This window comes from Octopus bimaculoides, chromosome 1, assembly GCF_046866305.1.
Source record: "Octopus bimaculoides isolate indiv1 chromosome 1, ASM4686630v1, whole genome shotgun sequence".
NCBI lineage: Eukaryota > Metazoa > Mollusca > Cephalopoda > Octopoda > Octopodidae > Octopus > Octopus bimaculoides.
Window position 1 is genome coordinate 182922955 of NC_142928.1, and position 17486 is coordinate 182940440.

Here is a 17486-nt window from a genome sequence, read left to right on the forward strand (position 1 = left end):
TCAACTACATGGTTACAGGTTCAGTCTCCATTGCACGGCACTTTGGGCAAGTGTCTTTGACTATAGCTTTGAGGCTGAACAAAGCCTTGAGAGTGGATTTGATAGATGGAAACTGAAAGAAACCTCTGTGTGTGTGTGCATAGAAAAAGAATAGCCTGGGCAAAGTTTAGAGAGCTGGTGACAAAGGGTCTCTTGCTCAGAGTGAAAAGTAGACTGTATTACACGTGTGTGAACAGCCATGCTACATGGCAGTGAAACATGGGCCATGACTGCTGAGGACATGTGTAAACCCCTCTGATCCATGCAAGCATGGAAAAAAAGAGGTCAATGTTGTATGTAAGTTGGGTTGTGTATTCTCCAGTGACTGCAGAACGACATGCACAATGAGTATTGGCTGCAAGACAAAGTTTGCCAAAGCTCTGCTTAATATTAATTTAGTCATTTGGTTGTACCTAGATACTGGAATGACTTTGTGTGACATCAGTGGGCAAAGCACACTTTAATATAAAATTCTTTGCAGGGGAAAGAATGTGATCTGATAGCACAACGACAATTCAAACCCAATGTCTCCTATGTACAAAAGGCAAGGGAAGAGAACTTTTAGTATGTTGAGGCAGTGGTCCTCAAACTTTAGCAGATAAACAACAGATGTTGGCTTTGTCCACTGTTTATTTTCAAAACTAAATGAAGGAATTCAGTTTAACTACTGACCTCTAGAAATATTACAGAATAGTGATGAGTAGCAAATTATTTGACATGATCTGTCATAATATTTCTGATAATCAGCAGGGGCAATCTAACAAGTACATCACTGAGGTTAGCATCAGAATGGGACAGTTAAAACAATTGAAAGAAAACGTGGGCAAGTAGAAAGATCTTGATCAGGCATGGGCATCCCTTTTCGAGAAGTGGGCCACCTGAGATATTGCTCATCATCAGGTGGGCTGCAATACTAAAAAACTTCAAGTTAATTTTTCATTTAGGCATGCCATGCACAAAGTCCCATGGGCTGCAGTTTGCCCATGAATATTCTAGATGGATGACATTTGAGGGAAAGGCGCTTAAAGTAATAGGATTAATAACTCATCCGAAAAGTGAGATATGAGAGTTGAATTGTGTGACAGTAAGTGGGAGCAGAATCTTTGAAGTAATAGTAGTAGCAATAATAGAAGACACAAGGAGAGTCTAGACAGAACTTGAACAAAGTACAAAGTTTGAATTCAAAATTTAAAATAAAAAGGCTACTAACCTTGATATGGCTGTGAAACAGGAGTGTAGTGTGTCTGTGGATGCATCATTGGTTGGGTATTTGGAGCATAAGAATGTTGTTGGGGTGCTTGTGCTGCTGCTGCAGGAGGCCAAGCTTCAGCAGGATTAGGCTGGACATAACTAGTCTGTTGAGAGAAATCAAAACATCGTTATTTCTTTATTATTTTAATGCCTACTTTTCCATGCTTGCATGGGTTGGATGGAGTTAACTGAGGCAGATTTTTGACAGTCAGATGCCCTTCCTGTCACCAACCCACATATTACCAAGAAACGAAAAATTTCCTCATGGCCAAACATCTTTTTGCAAAATATTGGAAATGAATGACACAGCTTGTACGACAGTGACAATCATTTACAACTATCAAGTGACATCAAGACAAGGAGACACAAACACGCACACACCTAAACATACAAATTAATCTGAAGTGATGCAACATCCCCTTTTCTTCCTGGGAGAACAAAGCATCAGAATGCAGGACCTGGCACCAGTCCTGTTTCTCTTCAGTTCAAAGATTTGAGCAAAGTCGACTCCAACATTGGGACCAACTTCATGTAAGCATGAAGGCATGCTGGCAAACCGCTGCTCTTTTAAATGAAAACCTTACCTGTCATTGTGGATTTGTGGCATGAAGCAAAGAAGGCCTTGCAGTCTACTGAAAAAAACACATACTGAATGATCCACTCACACTCAAGCAAACTGAGTCCTCAACTTGTTCCATTTGCCAAAAGGTTTGCAAGACAGCAGCAGGCCTCAAAAGACACATTCGTGAATGATATCACAGGAGGTGGTTGGCTTTCAATTTTAGCTCCACAGAAATGTGGATTAATGAGTATTTTATGGCCTTGTTGTTGTGAAGGGTTACTATTGGTAGGGGCCATCACAACTGATGCAGGTGCTGCTAAAGGTGCTGATGACGTCATAGACACTGGCTGGGTGTAATGATGAGGGACTGCAGACGGGCTGATTGGTTACTACATTCGGATGCTGCGGCTGTGGTTGCTGATACATTTGGCATGGATGATGCATTTTTTACTGAACCCTCATTTGTTGTTCACAAGATATTCCATCATATACATATATACAGTATAAAGAGGGGATCAATTAACTAGATCAAGGAAAATTAACAGTGAAGCACATTGTGTAGTGTAGACAGTTTATTCTGAAAACTCCAGCTAAGCTTATAAGAAAAGCACATGCATTCAGTATGTGACATTGGTAATGATTCCATTATTGGAGCTGTTTCTAATTCAAAATTTAATTTTGTCTTACTTGTGCGGCACTGGAGCACTTCAGCAGATAGATTTTTACACGATTTGCATATATACCTCAGACCAGCGATTTGAATTCGTTTCGAGGATGACTCAGGTATATAGTAGTGTTGAGCTGAAATAACAGTGAAAGATCAATATCCACCATTTCTTCCCCTTAAGGAGCAATTTGTTTTGCCTGATTTTGAGGCCTTGTGTTTTTTAACACTCGACATTTTAAAGGGATTGACCCTGGATGAAATTCTACACCAGGCTCCAAAAAAACATACATCAAGTATGTGACATCAGTAATATATATATACACACAAATGAAAGGCTTCTTTCAGTTTCCATCTACTGAATCCACTTCACAAGGCTTTGGTGGATCTAGAGTTATATAAAGTACAAGGCACTTGACCGAGGTGCCATGCAGTGAGACTGAACTCAAAACAATGTGGTTGGTAAGCAAAAGTCTTAACCAGACAGTTTTGTTTTCAGTTAAAGTTGAAAACAAAGCAGTACATGTGTAGAATGCAATGAATAATGTTATCTTAACAGTTATGTCAATTATTGTTATTGATTGGTTGCAGGAGAGTCCTATGGTCAAAGGTGCCTTAGCCAATTCCTTTTTTGTATATATCTCAGACTGAATTGTTCATTACTGCTTCTATAGTTTGTGTCTATTACCCATTTCATAAATCTCAAAGAAAACAAATTACACATTAATGTTTAGCTTTAAGTTAGATCTGATCAAGTAGAGGGCATATTTTGGATTACACTGACCAATATATTCTCTATTTTTGGATTACACTGACCAATATGATACCTATTCCTAGCATATCAAGTGACTATTAGCTTTTATTTCTTTTAGTCATTAGACTGAATTGACACCAGTACTTTCTTTTTTTAGAGCCTGGTACTTATTCTATTGATCTCTTTTGCCGAACTACTAAATTACAAGGACATAAACAAACCAACACAGCTTGCAAGTGGTGGTGGGGGACAAAGACATACGGATACCTAAAGATATGCACGCACACATACACATATATGTGGCACCTATGCTAGTGGCATGTAAAAGCATCCATTACACACTCAGAGTGGTTGGCATTAGAAAGGACATCCAACCGTAGAAAACCATACCAAATCAGACTGGAGCCTGGCACAGCCTTCCAGCTTACCAACTCCAATCAAACCGTCCAACCCATGCCAGCATGGACAACAGACATTAAATGATGATGATGATGATATATAAACCAACCAAATTCACTCTCACAAAGCCTGAGACTATAATAGAAGACTCTTTCCCAAGGTACCACACAGTGGGACCGAACCCAGAAACTCACCATACAGCCATGTCTGCACCTATCTAGAGGTTCACTTGATAGTTCATGTTATATTTAATTATTCTATGATGGGGAAATTGTTGGAGCAATCAATCATATATGAAGCCATTCTCTCAGCTAATCTTTAGTTGTAAAAAAATCTGTGTGTGTGTTAGCAAGATTGAGACAAGCAGAGTAATGTACCTTGTACAAACAGTGCAAATGGAACTTTTGCCAATTTCTTCAGTAAATCCTGAACTGTAATCTCACAAACTACCGATGCCCCCAAAACATGGAAACAAAAGCAATTGAAGCTACATAACCAAAACTGCAACAAGATCATTTTTCAAACTGAAAAGTTAACAGCAAAATGCATTGAGAAACAAGTGTGAAATACCTGCTGTGCAACTGGTTGGTAATGTCGATGTCTCTGCTGTGGTTGTTGCATCATTGGAGTAGATGCAATAGCAGACGATGATGGTATCACAGGAGGTGGTTGGCTTTCAAGCTTAGCTCCACGGAAATGTGGATTAATGAGTATTTTACGTCCTTGTTGTTGTGAAGGGTTACTATTGGTAGGGGCCATCACAACTGATGCAGGTGCTGCTAAAGGAGCTGATGACGTCATAGACACCGGCTGGGTGTAATGATGAGGGACTGCAGACTGGGGTTGATTGGTTACTACAGTCGGATGCTGCGGCTGTGGTTGCTGATACATATGGCTTGGATGATGTATTACCTGAGGAGTAGAAGGAGGGTTAGGAGATGGAGGGGGATGCTGGGGAACTTGAGGGTGATGGTGTTGTTGCTGTGGTATGTGTTGTTGTTGGTGGTGGTGATGCTGCTGCTGATGATAGATGTGTTGTGGTGGTGGTGGTGGTTGTTGCTGCTGTGCTTGGGGCTGTGGCTGCTGCTGTTGCAGATGAGGTTGATTTGCATTGTGATGCTGATTGTAACTTCCTCTTCCTGTTATTGTGATGGGGTAGACCTCAGTCTCAGCAACAGTTATGTTTGGATTGCTCTGGACTTTATAACTGCCAGGTCTCTTGTCAGTCAGATGTGAAGGCGGTTGCATGCCGGAAGCAGTAGTATTGCTTGTCCAAGTGTTGTACGTTGCTTGCCTGGGATGCACTCTGTTATCATGTCCTCCGCGGTAACCACGCCTTCCACCACGACGGTTTCGCTCATTTAAAAATTGATCAATTTGTGCTTGTTGTTCTTCACTTATCTCTGAATTAGAGTGAAAAAAAAAATCATTAGATTATTAGAATTTTGATGATTAACATGGAATGATTGTGAAAATACATTTATATGCTTCTTAAAAAGATGTTTCTGAGAATCATTAACCAAAATATCTAAGTTAATTATATATTTTCTTAAGATTTTAAAATTAAATAAAAAATAACAAAGGATAAACATGGATGTTTGAATCAAGCCTGAAATCTTACAGAAGCAAAAACAGAAATTGTGAAGCAAAACCTTTATAATACAACTTAAACACTAGAAATGCTCTATATTATCTACTCAACTACTGTACCTACCATTTACAAATTGGTCACACTTGTGCTGGTTGCATGTAAAAAGCAACATTCAAGTGTGGCCAATGCCAATGCTGTCCAACTCGCACCTGTGCTGGTGGCAGGTAAAAAGCACCATTCGAGTGTGACTGATGCCAGTGCTGCCTGATTGGCACCTGTGCCGGTGGTACATAAAAAGCAACATTCAAGTGTGGCCAATGCCAATGCTGTCCAACTCGCACCTGTGCTGGTGGCAGGTAAAAAGCACCATTCAAGCATGGTTGATGCCAGTGCACGTAAAAAGCACTATTTGAGCGTGGTCGATGTCAGTGACACCTGACTGGCTCCTGTGTTGGTGGCACATAAAAAGCACCCATTACACTCTTGGAGTGGTTGGCGTTTGGAAGGGCATCTAGCTGCAGAAACCTTATCAGATCAAATTGGAGCCTGGTGCAGCCTCCTGGCTTGCCAGTCTTCAGTCAAACCATCCAACCCATGATGATGATGATGATGGGGATTATAGGAAATTGCAGAGTTTATGCCCCCCCCCCCCCCCCGCCACCTGACCGTCCACGAAAGAGACTCAGAATTGGGCATGATTTGTTCTGCCAATTTACAAATTTAAATGTATAGCATGTCAGTTTTGACAGTGCTTGGCAGTGCATGGCTTAATGGTTAGGGTGTTGGATTTGTGATTAGTAAGATTGTGGTTTCAATTCCTTGACTGGGTGATGTGTTGTTCTTGAGCAAAACATTTCATTTCACATTGTACCAGCCCACTCAGTTGGCAAAAATGAGTTACCATGTGACTGACTGTCTAGAAGGAAGTATTTATGCCAGAGAATCTGCGAAAAGGTCCTATGTGTCTATGACTTGAGAAGGAACTTTATCCCTTTTTTGACAGTATGCCAGATATTCAATCGACTGAACTTGCTACTCAATGGTGGCTGAGTATTCCACAGACACTTGTACATGTAACATAATTCTAAGGCAGAACCAACTTTACAGCTAATGAACATCCAACTGGCTTCTACAGTTTCTGCCTACTCAATGTCCATCTCAAAACTTGGATTGACTTGAATGTTATGGTAGAAAACACTTGCCCTAGATGCCATGCATTGGGATGGAACCCCAGATCTCATGATCATGTGGCTAACATTTTAACTATTCAAGAAAGCTTTTATCTTTCACTTGTTTCAGTCATTAGACTGTGGCCATGCTGGGGCACCATGTTGAAGGGTTCGGTTGAACAAATCAACCCGTGTGTTTATTTTTAATCCTGCTACTTGTCTCACTGATTGATCTCTTTTGCCAAGCCACTAAGTTACAGGGACATAAACAATCCAATAAGTCATCAAACAGTGACGGGGAACAAACAATGGACACACACACAGATAATAGTTATCCACACAATTTTTGTCTAGCAAATTCATTCACAAGGCATTAGTTAGTCTGGGGTTATAGTAGAAGACGCTTGCCTAAGCCGCCACACAATAGGGCTGAACCTGAAACCACATGGTTACAAAGTGAGCTTCTGAGCCACACAGCCATGCCCAGCAGAACTATGATAACCAACATAAGTTCACAGAAAAAAGAAGAAAAAAAATTACCCAATGTATCTGGAATGTCTGTTCTTGTTTTAGGCTTAGTAGTTGCAATAGAGATAATGTTAGAGCGTTCGCTGATGAAACGACCTCGTCCTTTCTCCTCGTCTTCACTCTCACTGCTCTCCTCAAAGCCTTTAATAGTTTTGTCCTGTAACAAACAAAATTTCAATAAAACATTAACAATATTTTCACATTTGAAATAATTTTCTGTTTATATTTCTTGCTTAAATCTACTAGTACAGACAAACCACCCCCAGAATTCCATAGCTCACTTCTACTTTAATAACAAAACCATAAGTTCATGTGGCTGTTTCCTCTATTGTTATGTATACCATTTCAATTTGCTCCCTAGCATATATATAGGGGAAAAGTAAAAAGAAACAAAGAAAATGCACACTAGGTATAAAAGTAATGGCTTTTTTTATATCATCATCATCATCATCGTTTAACGTCCGCCTTCCATGCTAGCATGGGTTGGACGATTTGACTGAGGACTGGTGCAACCGGATGGCAACACCAGGCTCCAATCTAATTTGGCAGAGTTTCTACAGCTGGATGCCCTTCCTAACGCCAACCACTCAGAGAGTGTAGTGGGTGCTTTTACGTGTCACCCGCACAAAAACGGCCACGCTCGAAATGGTATCTTTTATGTGCCACCCGCACAAGAGCCAGTCCAGGGGCACTGGCAACGATCTCGCTCGAAAACCCTACAAGGCCAGTTAGGCGGTACCGGCAACGGTCACGCTCAGGATGGTACATCTTATGTGCCACCCGCACAAGAGCCAGTCCAGGGGCACTGGCAACGATCTCACTTGGCTTGCCGGGTCTTCTCACGCATACATACAAATAAATGATCTGAGGGGAAATTAAGAAGTATAAAAGCCATTATTATGAGTTGACATAGCAAGTCATACTGTTTCGTCATTGCTGTTCACTGACTGTTGATTCAAAGTCAGTGAACAGTGATGATGAAACCAGTATGACTTTCTATATTGAACCATAATAGTGATTTTTATACTTCTTAATTCCACCTCAAATCATTTATCTGTATGTATATATCTTTGTTTTTATTAAAAAAATAGGTAATTACTTTTATACCTAGAGTGCATTTTCTTTGTTTATTTTTACTTTTCCACTATTTATACCACATGGAGTCTTTTTTCTTTGAAATCTGTTTCTATCATATATATATATATATATATATATATATATATATGTATGTGTGTGTGTTAAATTCTTCAGTTCTCTCTACAGATGTTGCAGATTCATGGCTTTGGTATTAGTTGATTCATTTATTACTTGTTTCAAATGAACTATTCTATGCTAAGTGACAGAATGAATTTATATCATAGCATCAACACACACACACACACATTGCAAATAACATTAAAAAGTTATCTAGGAATGCATGGGAGAGAACTCTGGATATATTTGGCTTTATGACTTTATCAATGAAGCAAAGATTTCAAAGTACATGTGAATTAAAAAAACAAAAACCTCAAAAAACCCCACAATGGTTGCCACTACTTCCAAGCAGTTATTATTTGGTAGCATATGCTGTGCTTTTGCTAATTGTTTAAGGTGCCTATACAATCGTGAGCAAACAAAGACACACTCTTAGCCCTCAGGTTGTGAAAGACAAGAGATAGGTTTACAATTAGCATTCAGTTGTTACTCATTTCAGCTGAGTAGATTGGAATGACATGAAACAAAGTGCCTTACTCAAGGATACAGCATGTTGCCCAGTACAAGAATTGAACTCATAACCTGATGATTATGAGCTCAACACCCTTAACAATAGGCCACATGGTTTGATTTATTATTAAAGTACTGATGGGAGAATCATTAAGTAAATATACAATAAGGTACACTGATTGGCATGGAACAATAGAATTGTTTGGAGAATAACTCAGAGACACCATTAGCATGGAAGACAATAGTTCAGCTTCTTTGCATTTTTTAAACTTTTTTAAGCAAGTACACTACTTATATTTAGAGTAACAGGAAGTTGCAGAAGAGTACATTAAACAAACAGAAAACTGTGAATTATCATTTACTCTTTTACTTGTTTCAATCATTTTGACTGTGTCTATACTGGAGCACCACCTTTAGTCGAGCAAATCTACCCCAGGACTTATTCTTTGTAAGCTTAGTACTTATTCTATCAGTCTCCTTTTGCTGAACCGCTAAGTTACGGGCACGTAAACACACCAGCATCGGTTGTCAAGCAATGTTTGGGGGACAAACACAGACACACAAACATTTATATATATACATATATATGACGGGCTTCTTTCAGTTTTCGTCAACCAAATCCACTCACAAGGCTTTGGTCGGCTCGAGGCCATAGCAGAATGAACCCAGAACCATGTGGTTCGTAAGCAAGCTACTTACCACACAGCCACTCCTATGCCTATGTTTGTTTACTTTTGTACTGAAAGTTTGGTCAAAGTGAAGCATTTAAGAAATTAAAGGTGTTAGAATAGAAAAATAATTACACACATGCATTGCTTTCTTTTATTTTAGCTATATTACTTACCTTAGTTTAAAAATCTACATATTCTCTATTTAATTACTTAACCCTTTCAATACCAACTCAGCTGAAACTGGCTCAGGCTCTGTAGTACAAATGTCTTATTTTCATAAGTTTTGAATTAAAATCTTCCACCAAACCTTAGTCACAGTTTATATTCCTAACACTAGCTTAATGATTACTAAATTATTTTACTAAATTATTTGTTAAATTAAAATTAAATGAAAGAAAAACAGATCATCTCAACAGAAATATGATAACAAAAGAGTTAATTCTTTGTCTGAAGAATTTCTAATAGGAAATTCTCCATATATCTACCTAATATGTAAAACTTTGTAATTTCTATTAGAAAATGAAACACGTGTAATGGTGAATAAATAACAGTAAAACATTTTCCAACTTCTTGTTTTGCAATTCTCTATTTCATGTGGACTGGTCCAAAATATCTACTTTCCAAATAGTTGCTCTCCAAGACAAGTAGTTTCAGATACTTCTTAATAAGAAAATATAAACAATTTACTACTAAACAGCATCAAAGATTAATTGCTAGCAGTGAAAGGTGAAAGTATATAAAACAAAATTACAAACCTCGTAGTCTTCTTCTTGGCTCTGGAATGATTCATAATCATTAACAGGATGGTTATAGCTTTCAGTTCCTATTTCACTGATTGACTGTCCACTGATGTTTGAAGCAGCAAAATGTTCAGCATTTCCATCCTGTGTAGTGAGAAATAAGTTTCATAAGTCACATCATAATATTCACGTTTAGATTAATCCATTTACTTCAGGGGCAGGCCGAGCCGTTGGTCAATCAGGCACTGCCCTAGGGTCCGGAGCTCTGAGGGGCCTGCACCCTACATGTTAACTCTACTAAAACACAGTCAAAGGGGCCTGATAAACAGTTATGCCTGAGATCCCTTAATACTCTCAGTCTACGCCTGATTTATCTCAATAGCTAAGAACAGTTTAGAGTAATGCTTCTCAACCATTTTTAGCCTAGGACCCTCTTTGATTATTATTTTATTCTGGCGGGTCTCCATAGCCATTGAATGATTAAAATCTAGTTTCATAGGCACTTCTTTCAAAATCCCTATTTTGTTTATCATCCATTCCCTTGTGTAAGTTGAACTACATAACATGTTAGAAAAAGAAACCTAGCTGTTTCTTGCAACAAATACATATAAAGCAAAACGTGTTCATGGACCCTAAAATATTACTGCAGATCCTCATTTACTATTTTGCTTGCGTGAACCCCCAGGGTTGAGAACCACTGGTTTAGAATAAGAAAATTACTCTGGCTTAATGTAACATTATGAAATCCTGGTCATTACTGTCTTCAGTTGAAGGACTCATAGAGCTGTTTACCTGGTTTCCATGACCGAGATCACAACATTCTCCCTGAGCAAGGACACCAATCTGTCATAGGGTTACTCATTTACAGCTGAGTGGATGGAGCAAAGTGAAATGAAGTGTCATGCTCAAGAACACAACACACCACCTGGAACAGGAATTGAAACTAGAATCTTGTGATTGTGAGTGAAATATCTTAGCCACAAAGCCATGTGCCATCACTTAATATAAGACCAAGAAAAAAACTACTAAGAGAATGACAAAGTATTCTTACATTGGAATAAACATCAAGATGATTGATATATCAAAATTTTCTCACTTCAAACTTGGGGCCCTGTAGTCAGTTACACAAGTTTCAAACCTTCACACATGTTCACTCCTCTAGTGTATTATCCATTTCAAACAAAACAAAAATGACTTCATAAAAATACAACTTGTAAACTAGTCAAAGCTTCATCAAATGCCATTTATTCATTCCAATTCCACCTCTATTTGATCTCACAACCTGCTAGAAATCTCCTTACAAATCCCATCCTACCACCTTACAAAAAAGACAGGACAACTGAACAATGCTGTCTTAGATAACACTGTATCTGAAAAGATGAGATGAACACAGAGGTAATGCCATCAATTATAGGTTTGCTTGATCAAGGTTGACCTGTGGCTACAACACCAACTTAACTTTTTATCATGAGCTAAGAGAGCGAAAGAAAAGCTTATACTAAATAGAGGAACAGTAGTAAAAAGAAAGTAAAGGAAAAGAGAAGCCCACATTGTGTTCAGAATAATAATTAAAGTATATTTTTGTAGTATTGCCTTTACAGCAACATCAACATAAGTGAAGACAATTATTTCATTTTTGGAAACGCTTTACAAATGCTGAAATAAATGAGAACTAATGACTCACCTCTGTAAGGTTCCCTTGTCCAGTCTCAAAACCATCTAACTCAGAAGGATCAGCAACTTCAATGACATCTTCTCCTTCAAAATCAGCATCAGAAGGAACTCTAAAATTAGGGTTAGAAATATAATTGCTTTTTTTGGAAATGGTTCTTTGTGAATTTCCTATCAGTAAAACCAATACAGAAAAAAAAAAAAAAAAAAAATCAGACTGATGATGAAGATCACTATCATCACCATTTTATGTTTATCTTCTATGCTGGCATGGTTTGGACAGTCTGACAGGAGCTGGTAAGTCTGGGGACTGAGACAAGCTCTACTAAGTCTTGATTATCATCTGGTAACAAATGAAAGCAGCTCTACTTGGTCTGAAAAATGCCTCTAAGTCTCTTTCTAACCTCTAACTTATGATGGAGGTTAGGTGGGGGGTGGGGGTCTTGATTCCTTAATACATAAACACCACCAATGAAAAATATCACTGCAGGCACTTAGAACATCATCAAAAGAGACAGTAGACCTCCTCACATCATCATTATTTCAAGTGTGCTTTTCCATGCTTGCATGGGTCATACAAGATTCGTTGAGGTAGACTTTCTACAGAAGGATGCTTTTCCTGCTTTAAACCCTCACTTGTTTCCAAGCAAGGTAATGTTTTCTCATGTTGTGTTTTTCACAGAAGACTGGAAATAAACATTGATTGTACCATCATCATCATCATCATCGTTTAACGTCCGCTTTCCATGCTAGCATGGGTTGGACGATTTGACTGAGGACTGGTGAAACCGGATGGCAACACCAGGCTCCAATCTAATTTGGCAGAGTTTCTACAGCTGGATGCCCTTCCTAACGCCAACCACTCAGAGAGTGTAGTGGGTGCTTTTACGTGTCACCCGCACAAAAACGGCCACGCTCGAAATGGTGTCTTTTATGTGCTACCCGCACAAGCCAGTCCAGGGGCACTGGCAACGATCTCGCTCGAAAATCCTACGGGAGCCAGTCAGGCAGTACTGGCAACGGCCACGCTCAAAATGGTGCATCTCATGTGCCACCCGCACAAGAACCAGTCCAGGGGCACTGGCAACGATCTTACTTGGCTTGCCGGGTCTTCTCACGCACAGCACATTTCCAAAGGTCTCGGTCAGTAGTCATCGCCTCGGTGAGGCCCAATGTACGAAGGTCTTGCCTCACCACCTCAGCCCAGGTCTTCCTGGGCCTACCTCTTCCACGGGTTCCCTCAACTGTTAGGGTGTGGCACTTTTTCACGCAGCTATCCTCATCCATTCTCACCACATGTCCATACCAGCGCAATCGTCTCTCTTGCACACCACAACTGATGCTTCTAATGTTCAGCTTTTCTCTCAAGATACTTACACTCTGACGGGTATTCACATTCACATTACACATCCAACGGAGCATACTGGCTTCATTCCTTGCGAGTTTACGTATGTCTTCAGCAGTTACAGCCCATGTTTCACTGCCATGTAGCATGGCTGTTCGTACGCATGCGTCATACAGTCTGCCTTTTACTCTGAGTGAGAGTCCCTTTGTTGCCAGCAGGGGTAAGAGCTCTCTAAACTTTGCCCAGGCTATTCTTATTCTAGCAGCTACACTTTCAGCGCACCCACCCCCACTACTAACTTGGTCGCCCAGATTGCGGAGATGATGCTTATTTACAACCATCAACTGATGTCAAGACAAAGGTATACATGAACACATACACACACACAGATGCGAAGGGCTTCCAATGCAAATACATATATACTTTTTCCGGTGAGGAAAATTCACTGAACCATCACATGATATCAAGACAAGAGTACACACAAACACACACATTAGGTCATCCCATAAAGAATGCGTTTTTTTTCAATTGCATGAACTAAAAGTCGGAGGGGGACGGGATAAACTACCTGCATCAACTTGCATTAAAAGCAGGTAAAAATTTTAACTTCTTCTTATTCTTAGTGCAAGTTTTGAAGAGTGCAGTTTGATTTTAACATTTCGTTTTTTAAAGTTATAATGGAAGTAACAAAGGAGCATATTTGGTATATTTTGCTTTGTGAGTTCAATAAAGGTAACAACACGGTGGAAAGTGCAAGGAATATTAATTGAATAAGCGTAAGCCAGTGTCAACAGTGGTTCCAGAAATTCCAAGCTGGAAACTACAGACTAGAAGACAAGCCTTGTCCTGGAAGATCTGTAGAGCTGGACAAGGATGTCCTGCAAACCCTGGTGGAACAAAATCCCATCGTAACTATTGAGGAACTAGCAGAGAAGCTTGGATTTAGTCTCTCAAGTCAGCACTAGAAGCAAAACGACCATTTTCAGTTTCAAGACAAAAGGTGTTCTTCCATCAGGATAATGCTCAGCCACATACAGCAAGAATGACATTCCAAAGGCTGGAGCAATTTGAATGGGGAACGATGCTACACCCACCATATTCGCCAGACATTGCCCCATCTGATCATCATTTATTCCGCAGTCTTCAAAATCATTTGGACGGCAAAAATATGAATTTTGTAGGTGAGGTCAGAACAATACTTGAAGAGTATTTTTTGTCACAGACAAATGAATTTTGGAAGAGGGGCCTTGCAAGTCTACCAGATAGATGGAAGAGTATTGTAGAAAATGAAGGAGAGTAGATTTTACGTTAAAAAAGAACTTTGTTTATTTTAGTTTTGAAAAATAAAAGAAGTATAAAAAAAACGCATTATTTATGGGATGACCCAATATGTATCAAAATCAACATGCAAATATATTTATTTCTTACACTGGCACAAGGCTTACACATTTTGGGAGAGAGCTACAGTAAATGAAATCAACGCAGTATTTGGCTGGTATTTATTTTGTTGATGCCTGACAGATGAAAGGTAAAGTTGACCTTGGCAAGATCTGAATTCAGAATGTAAAGGAATCTAACTATATACTGAAAGGTATAACTATACACCGATGCTCTTCTGATTCTGCCAAATCAACACTCTGCAACATGAAAGTTTCACTAATTTAAAATTATTTCCCACACTGTCGTCACTGTTTTTCATATTAACATCGGCAACACAGAATAGGTTGTATGTGTCTGCCAAGAAAGTCTGAGACTTATGAATACTTACTCTAACAGCTCATATTCTTCCATTTCAAGTTCATCTCTTCTTTTTAGATGGCTCTGATATGAAGTCTGTGATGGGATACCAGCAGCATTAGTAGATGGAATCTTTTCAACTTTAACAGTGGATTCTTTAGTAGTTTCACTGTACTCATTATCACTACCAAGTAAAGCATCTTCATCAAGTTCTTCATCAGACTCCTCTTTTTCCTAGGAAGAAATATTCACAAGTTCAAATTCAGACATAAATTATCAAAATACAAATTTAATTGCAATGTTAAAGTTTCTCTTGAAGGTCAAGCATTTTTCAACATACTGATGATTAAAATTATAATTACCACAAAATTTGGAGTTTTTAAAACCATTCTTTAGGTCTTTTCAGTGACTTCTATTTTTCCACTAATTCTCATATTGATTTTATGAAATGATAATTAACCGAGAGTGATTACTTTCTTTCAATGCCTGTAAATCTGGGCCCAGCATAAGTTAAACAATCCTTTAAATTTAGACAAATCTCGAATATTTCATCTTATTTTTTTCTTTGTAGATTAACTTCCAACATCTTAGTAATTAAAACATGGTTTATTTAGTTTTATGTCTCAATTTATCTTGATTAAACAAATTTGTCCAGCAATTCTTGACAGCACAATACTTATACTAGAATGCAAAAGAGAACATTGTATACAAAGACCAAATAATGTTAAAGACCCTTATGGTTGGCAGCTGTCATGGGTTGGATGGTTTGACCAGGACTAGTAAGCTGGAAAGCTGCACCACACTCCAGTCTGATTTGGCATGGTTTCTATGGCGGGATACCCTTCCTAACACTAACCACTCCAAGAATGTAATGGATGTTTTTACATGCCACTGGCATGGGTGCCATTTGTGTAACATCAGTATTTGCCACAACTGCAGTTTTACTTGGCTTGATGGGTCTTCTCAATCACAACATGGTGCCAAAAGTCTTGGTTATTCATCGTTGCCTCCATGTGGCCCAACATTCAAAAGGTGACATTAACATACCACTGGCATTGGCCACTTTGCCTCCATTAGACCCAAACCTTGAAACGGGCTTTTGACATGCCAGTTATGTGACACCAGCATCGGCCACGACTATGATTTCACTTGGTTTGATGGGTCTTCTCAAGCACAGCATATCACCAAAGGTCTCAGTCACCAGTCATTGTCTCTACCACCTCATCCATGTCTTCCTGGGTCTACCTCTACCATAGGTTCCTTCCACAGTTAGAGATCGACACTTCATTACAGAGCTGTTTTTGTCCATACGCATCACACAACCATACTAGTGCAGTTGTCTCTCTTGCACACCATAGCTGATGCCTCTTAAGTTCAACTTCTCTCTCAAGATACTTACACTCTGTCAAACATGCACACTGACATTGCACATCCAGCGAAGCATACTGGCTTCATTTCTTTCAAGCCTACATGCCCTCGGCTGTCACAGCCCACGTTTCACTGCTGTAACATAGTTGTTCGCACACAGGCATCATACAATCTGCTTTTCACTCTGAGAGAGAGGCCCTTTGTTGCCAACAGAAGTAGGAGCTCTCTGAACTTTGCCCAGCCTATTCTTATTCTCACAGCTACACTCTTGGAGCATCCATCTCTGCTACTAACTTGGTCACTAGTTCTGGTAGTGATTCAGCTATAAGAAGAAGGTCATAAGCATAGAGGAGCTCCCAGGATATATGAGACAATTTTTTTTGGATAAATTTATAATGAAATATCTTCTAAAAAATAAGAAATTATGTTTTGTACATGATCAAGGAAGAAACCATGAATTTAGGCCTCAGAATGTGGAACCTCAAAGAGACAATGAAAATTCAAAGTTGAAAAGGTTCATGCTGTGTGGTAGATCATCACTCGTGGTGACATTTTATTATGGGATAAAAGGAACTGAAAAAGTTGATAATGATTAAAAATAGAATAATAATTACCTTAGAACTTTGAAATGCACTTATACCCAAGATGTCATCTTGTAATAGATCTTCATCACTGAATATAAAAAAAAGAGAAAAAAAAAAAGGCTCATCATTAACTGTTGCCATCTTCCTATTTCACAATTATATCTGCTGTCTTTATTTGTTAAGTTTATTAGTATATATGTGAGCAGTTGAAAAGTTGTCAGATAGATGTTGTATATATAATAGATGTGGTTGTATGGAGTCTTATGTCAGTTAAGTATCATCTTAGTAGGGAAGATATGTTTCTGTACAGATGTTCTGGTGTATGTCATATGTGTCTAGGAAATGTTACTTCTGATCTATGTACATCTGGTGTTTATAATATTTTTATTGGCAAGTATCTTCTACAGTAGCCTCAGGTCAACCAATGCTTGTGAGTAAAATTTGGAAGATGGAAACTGTAAGGTAGCATGTCATACACACACATCATCATCATCATCATTTTACTTTTGCTTTCCATGTTGGCATGGATTAGACTGGTTGTCACAGTCTACGTCCTTGCTTACTACTCTTAGAGTGTTGAAATGTATCATTTTAGATGGATACTCTTCCTATCACCAACCATTTTACAGACAATACTTGAGTGCTGGCACCAGCACTAGAGGGGTTTTATATGTCTTCAGTGAGACAAAACTAAAGGGATCTCACAATG

General features: G+C 38.9%; 1 protein-coding gene across 2 annotated transcripts in view; it reads right to left on the reverse strand.

Annotated features, from left to right (window-relative positions):
* The window catches only part of LOC106873024 (uncharacterized), a 56443-nt gene that overhangs the window by 19649 nt on the left and 19308 nt on the right, over positions 1 to 17486 (reverse strand). For both annotated transcript variants that reach the window (XM_089363505.1, XM_089363501.1), the window contains exons 3-9: positions 16808 to 16865; positions 14857 to 15059; positions 11757 to 11856; positions 10088 to 10216; positions 6970 to 7114; positions 4240 to 5072; positions 1250 to 1394 (exon numbers count right to left, since the gene is read on the reverse strand). In XM_089363505.1, the coding sequence (XP_089219631.1) occupies positions 1250 to 1394; positions 4240 to 5072; positions 6970 to 7114; positions 10088 to 10216; positions 11757 to 11856; positions 14857 to 15059; positions 16808 to 16865 (1613 nt within the window). The remainder of the gene's footprint in view (positions 1 to 1249; positions 1395 to 4239; positions 5073 to 6969; positions 7115 to 10087; positions 10217 to 11756; positions 11857 to 14856; positions 15060 to 16807; positions 16866 to 17486) is intronic.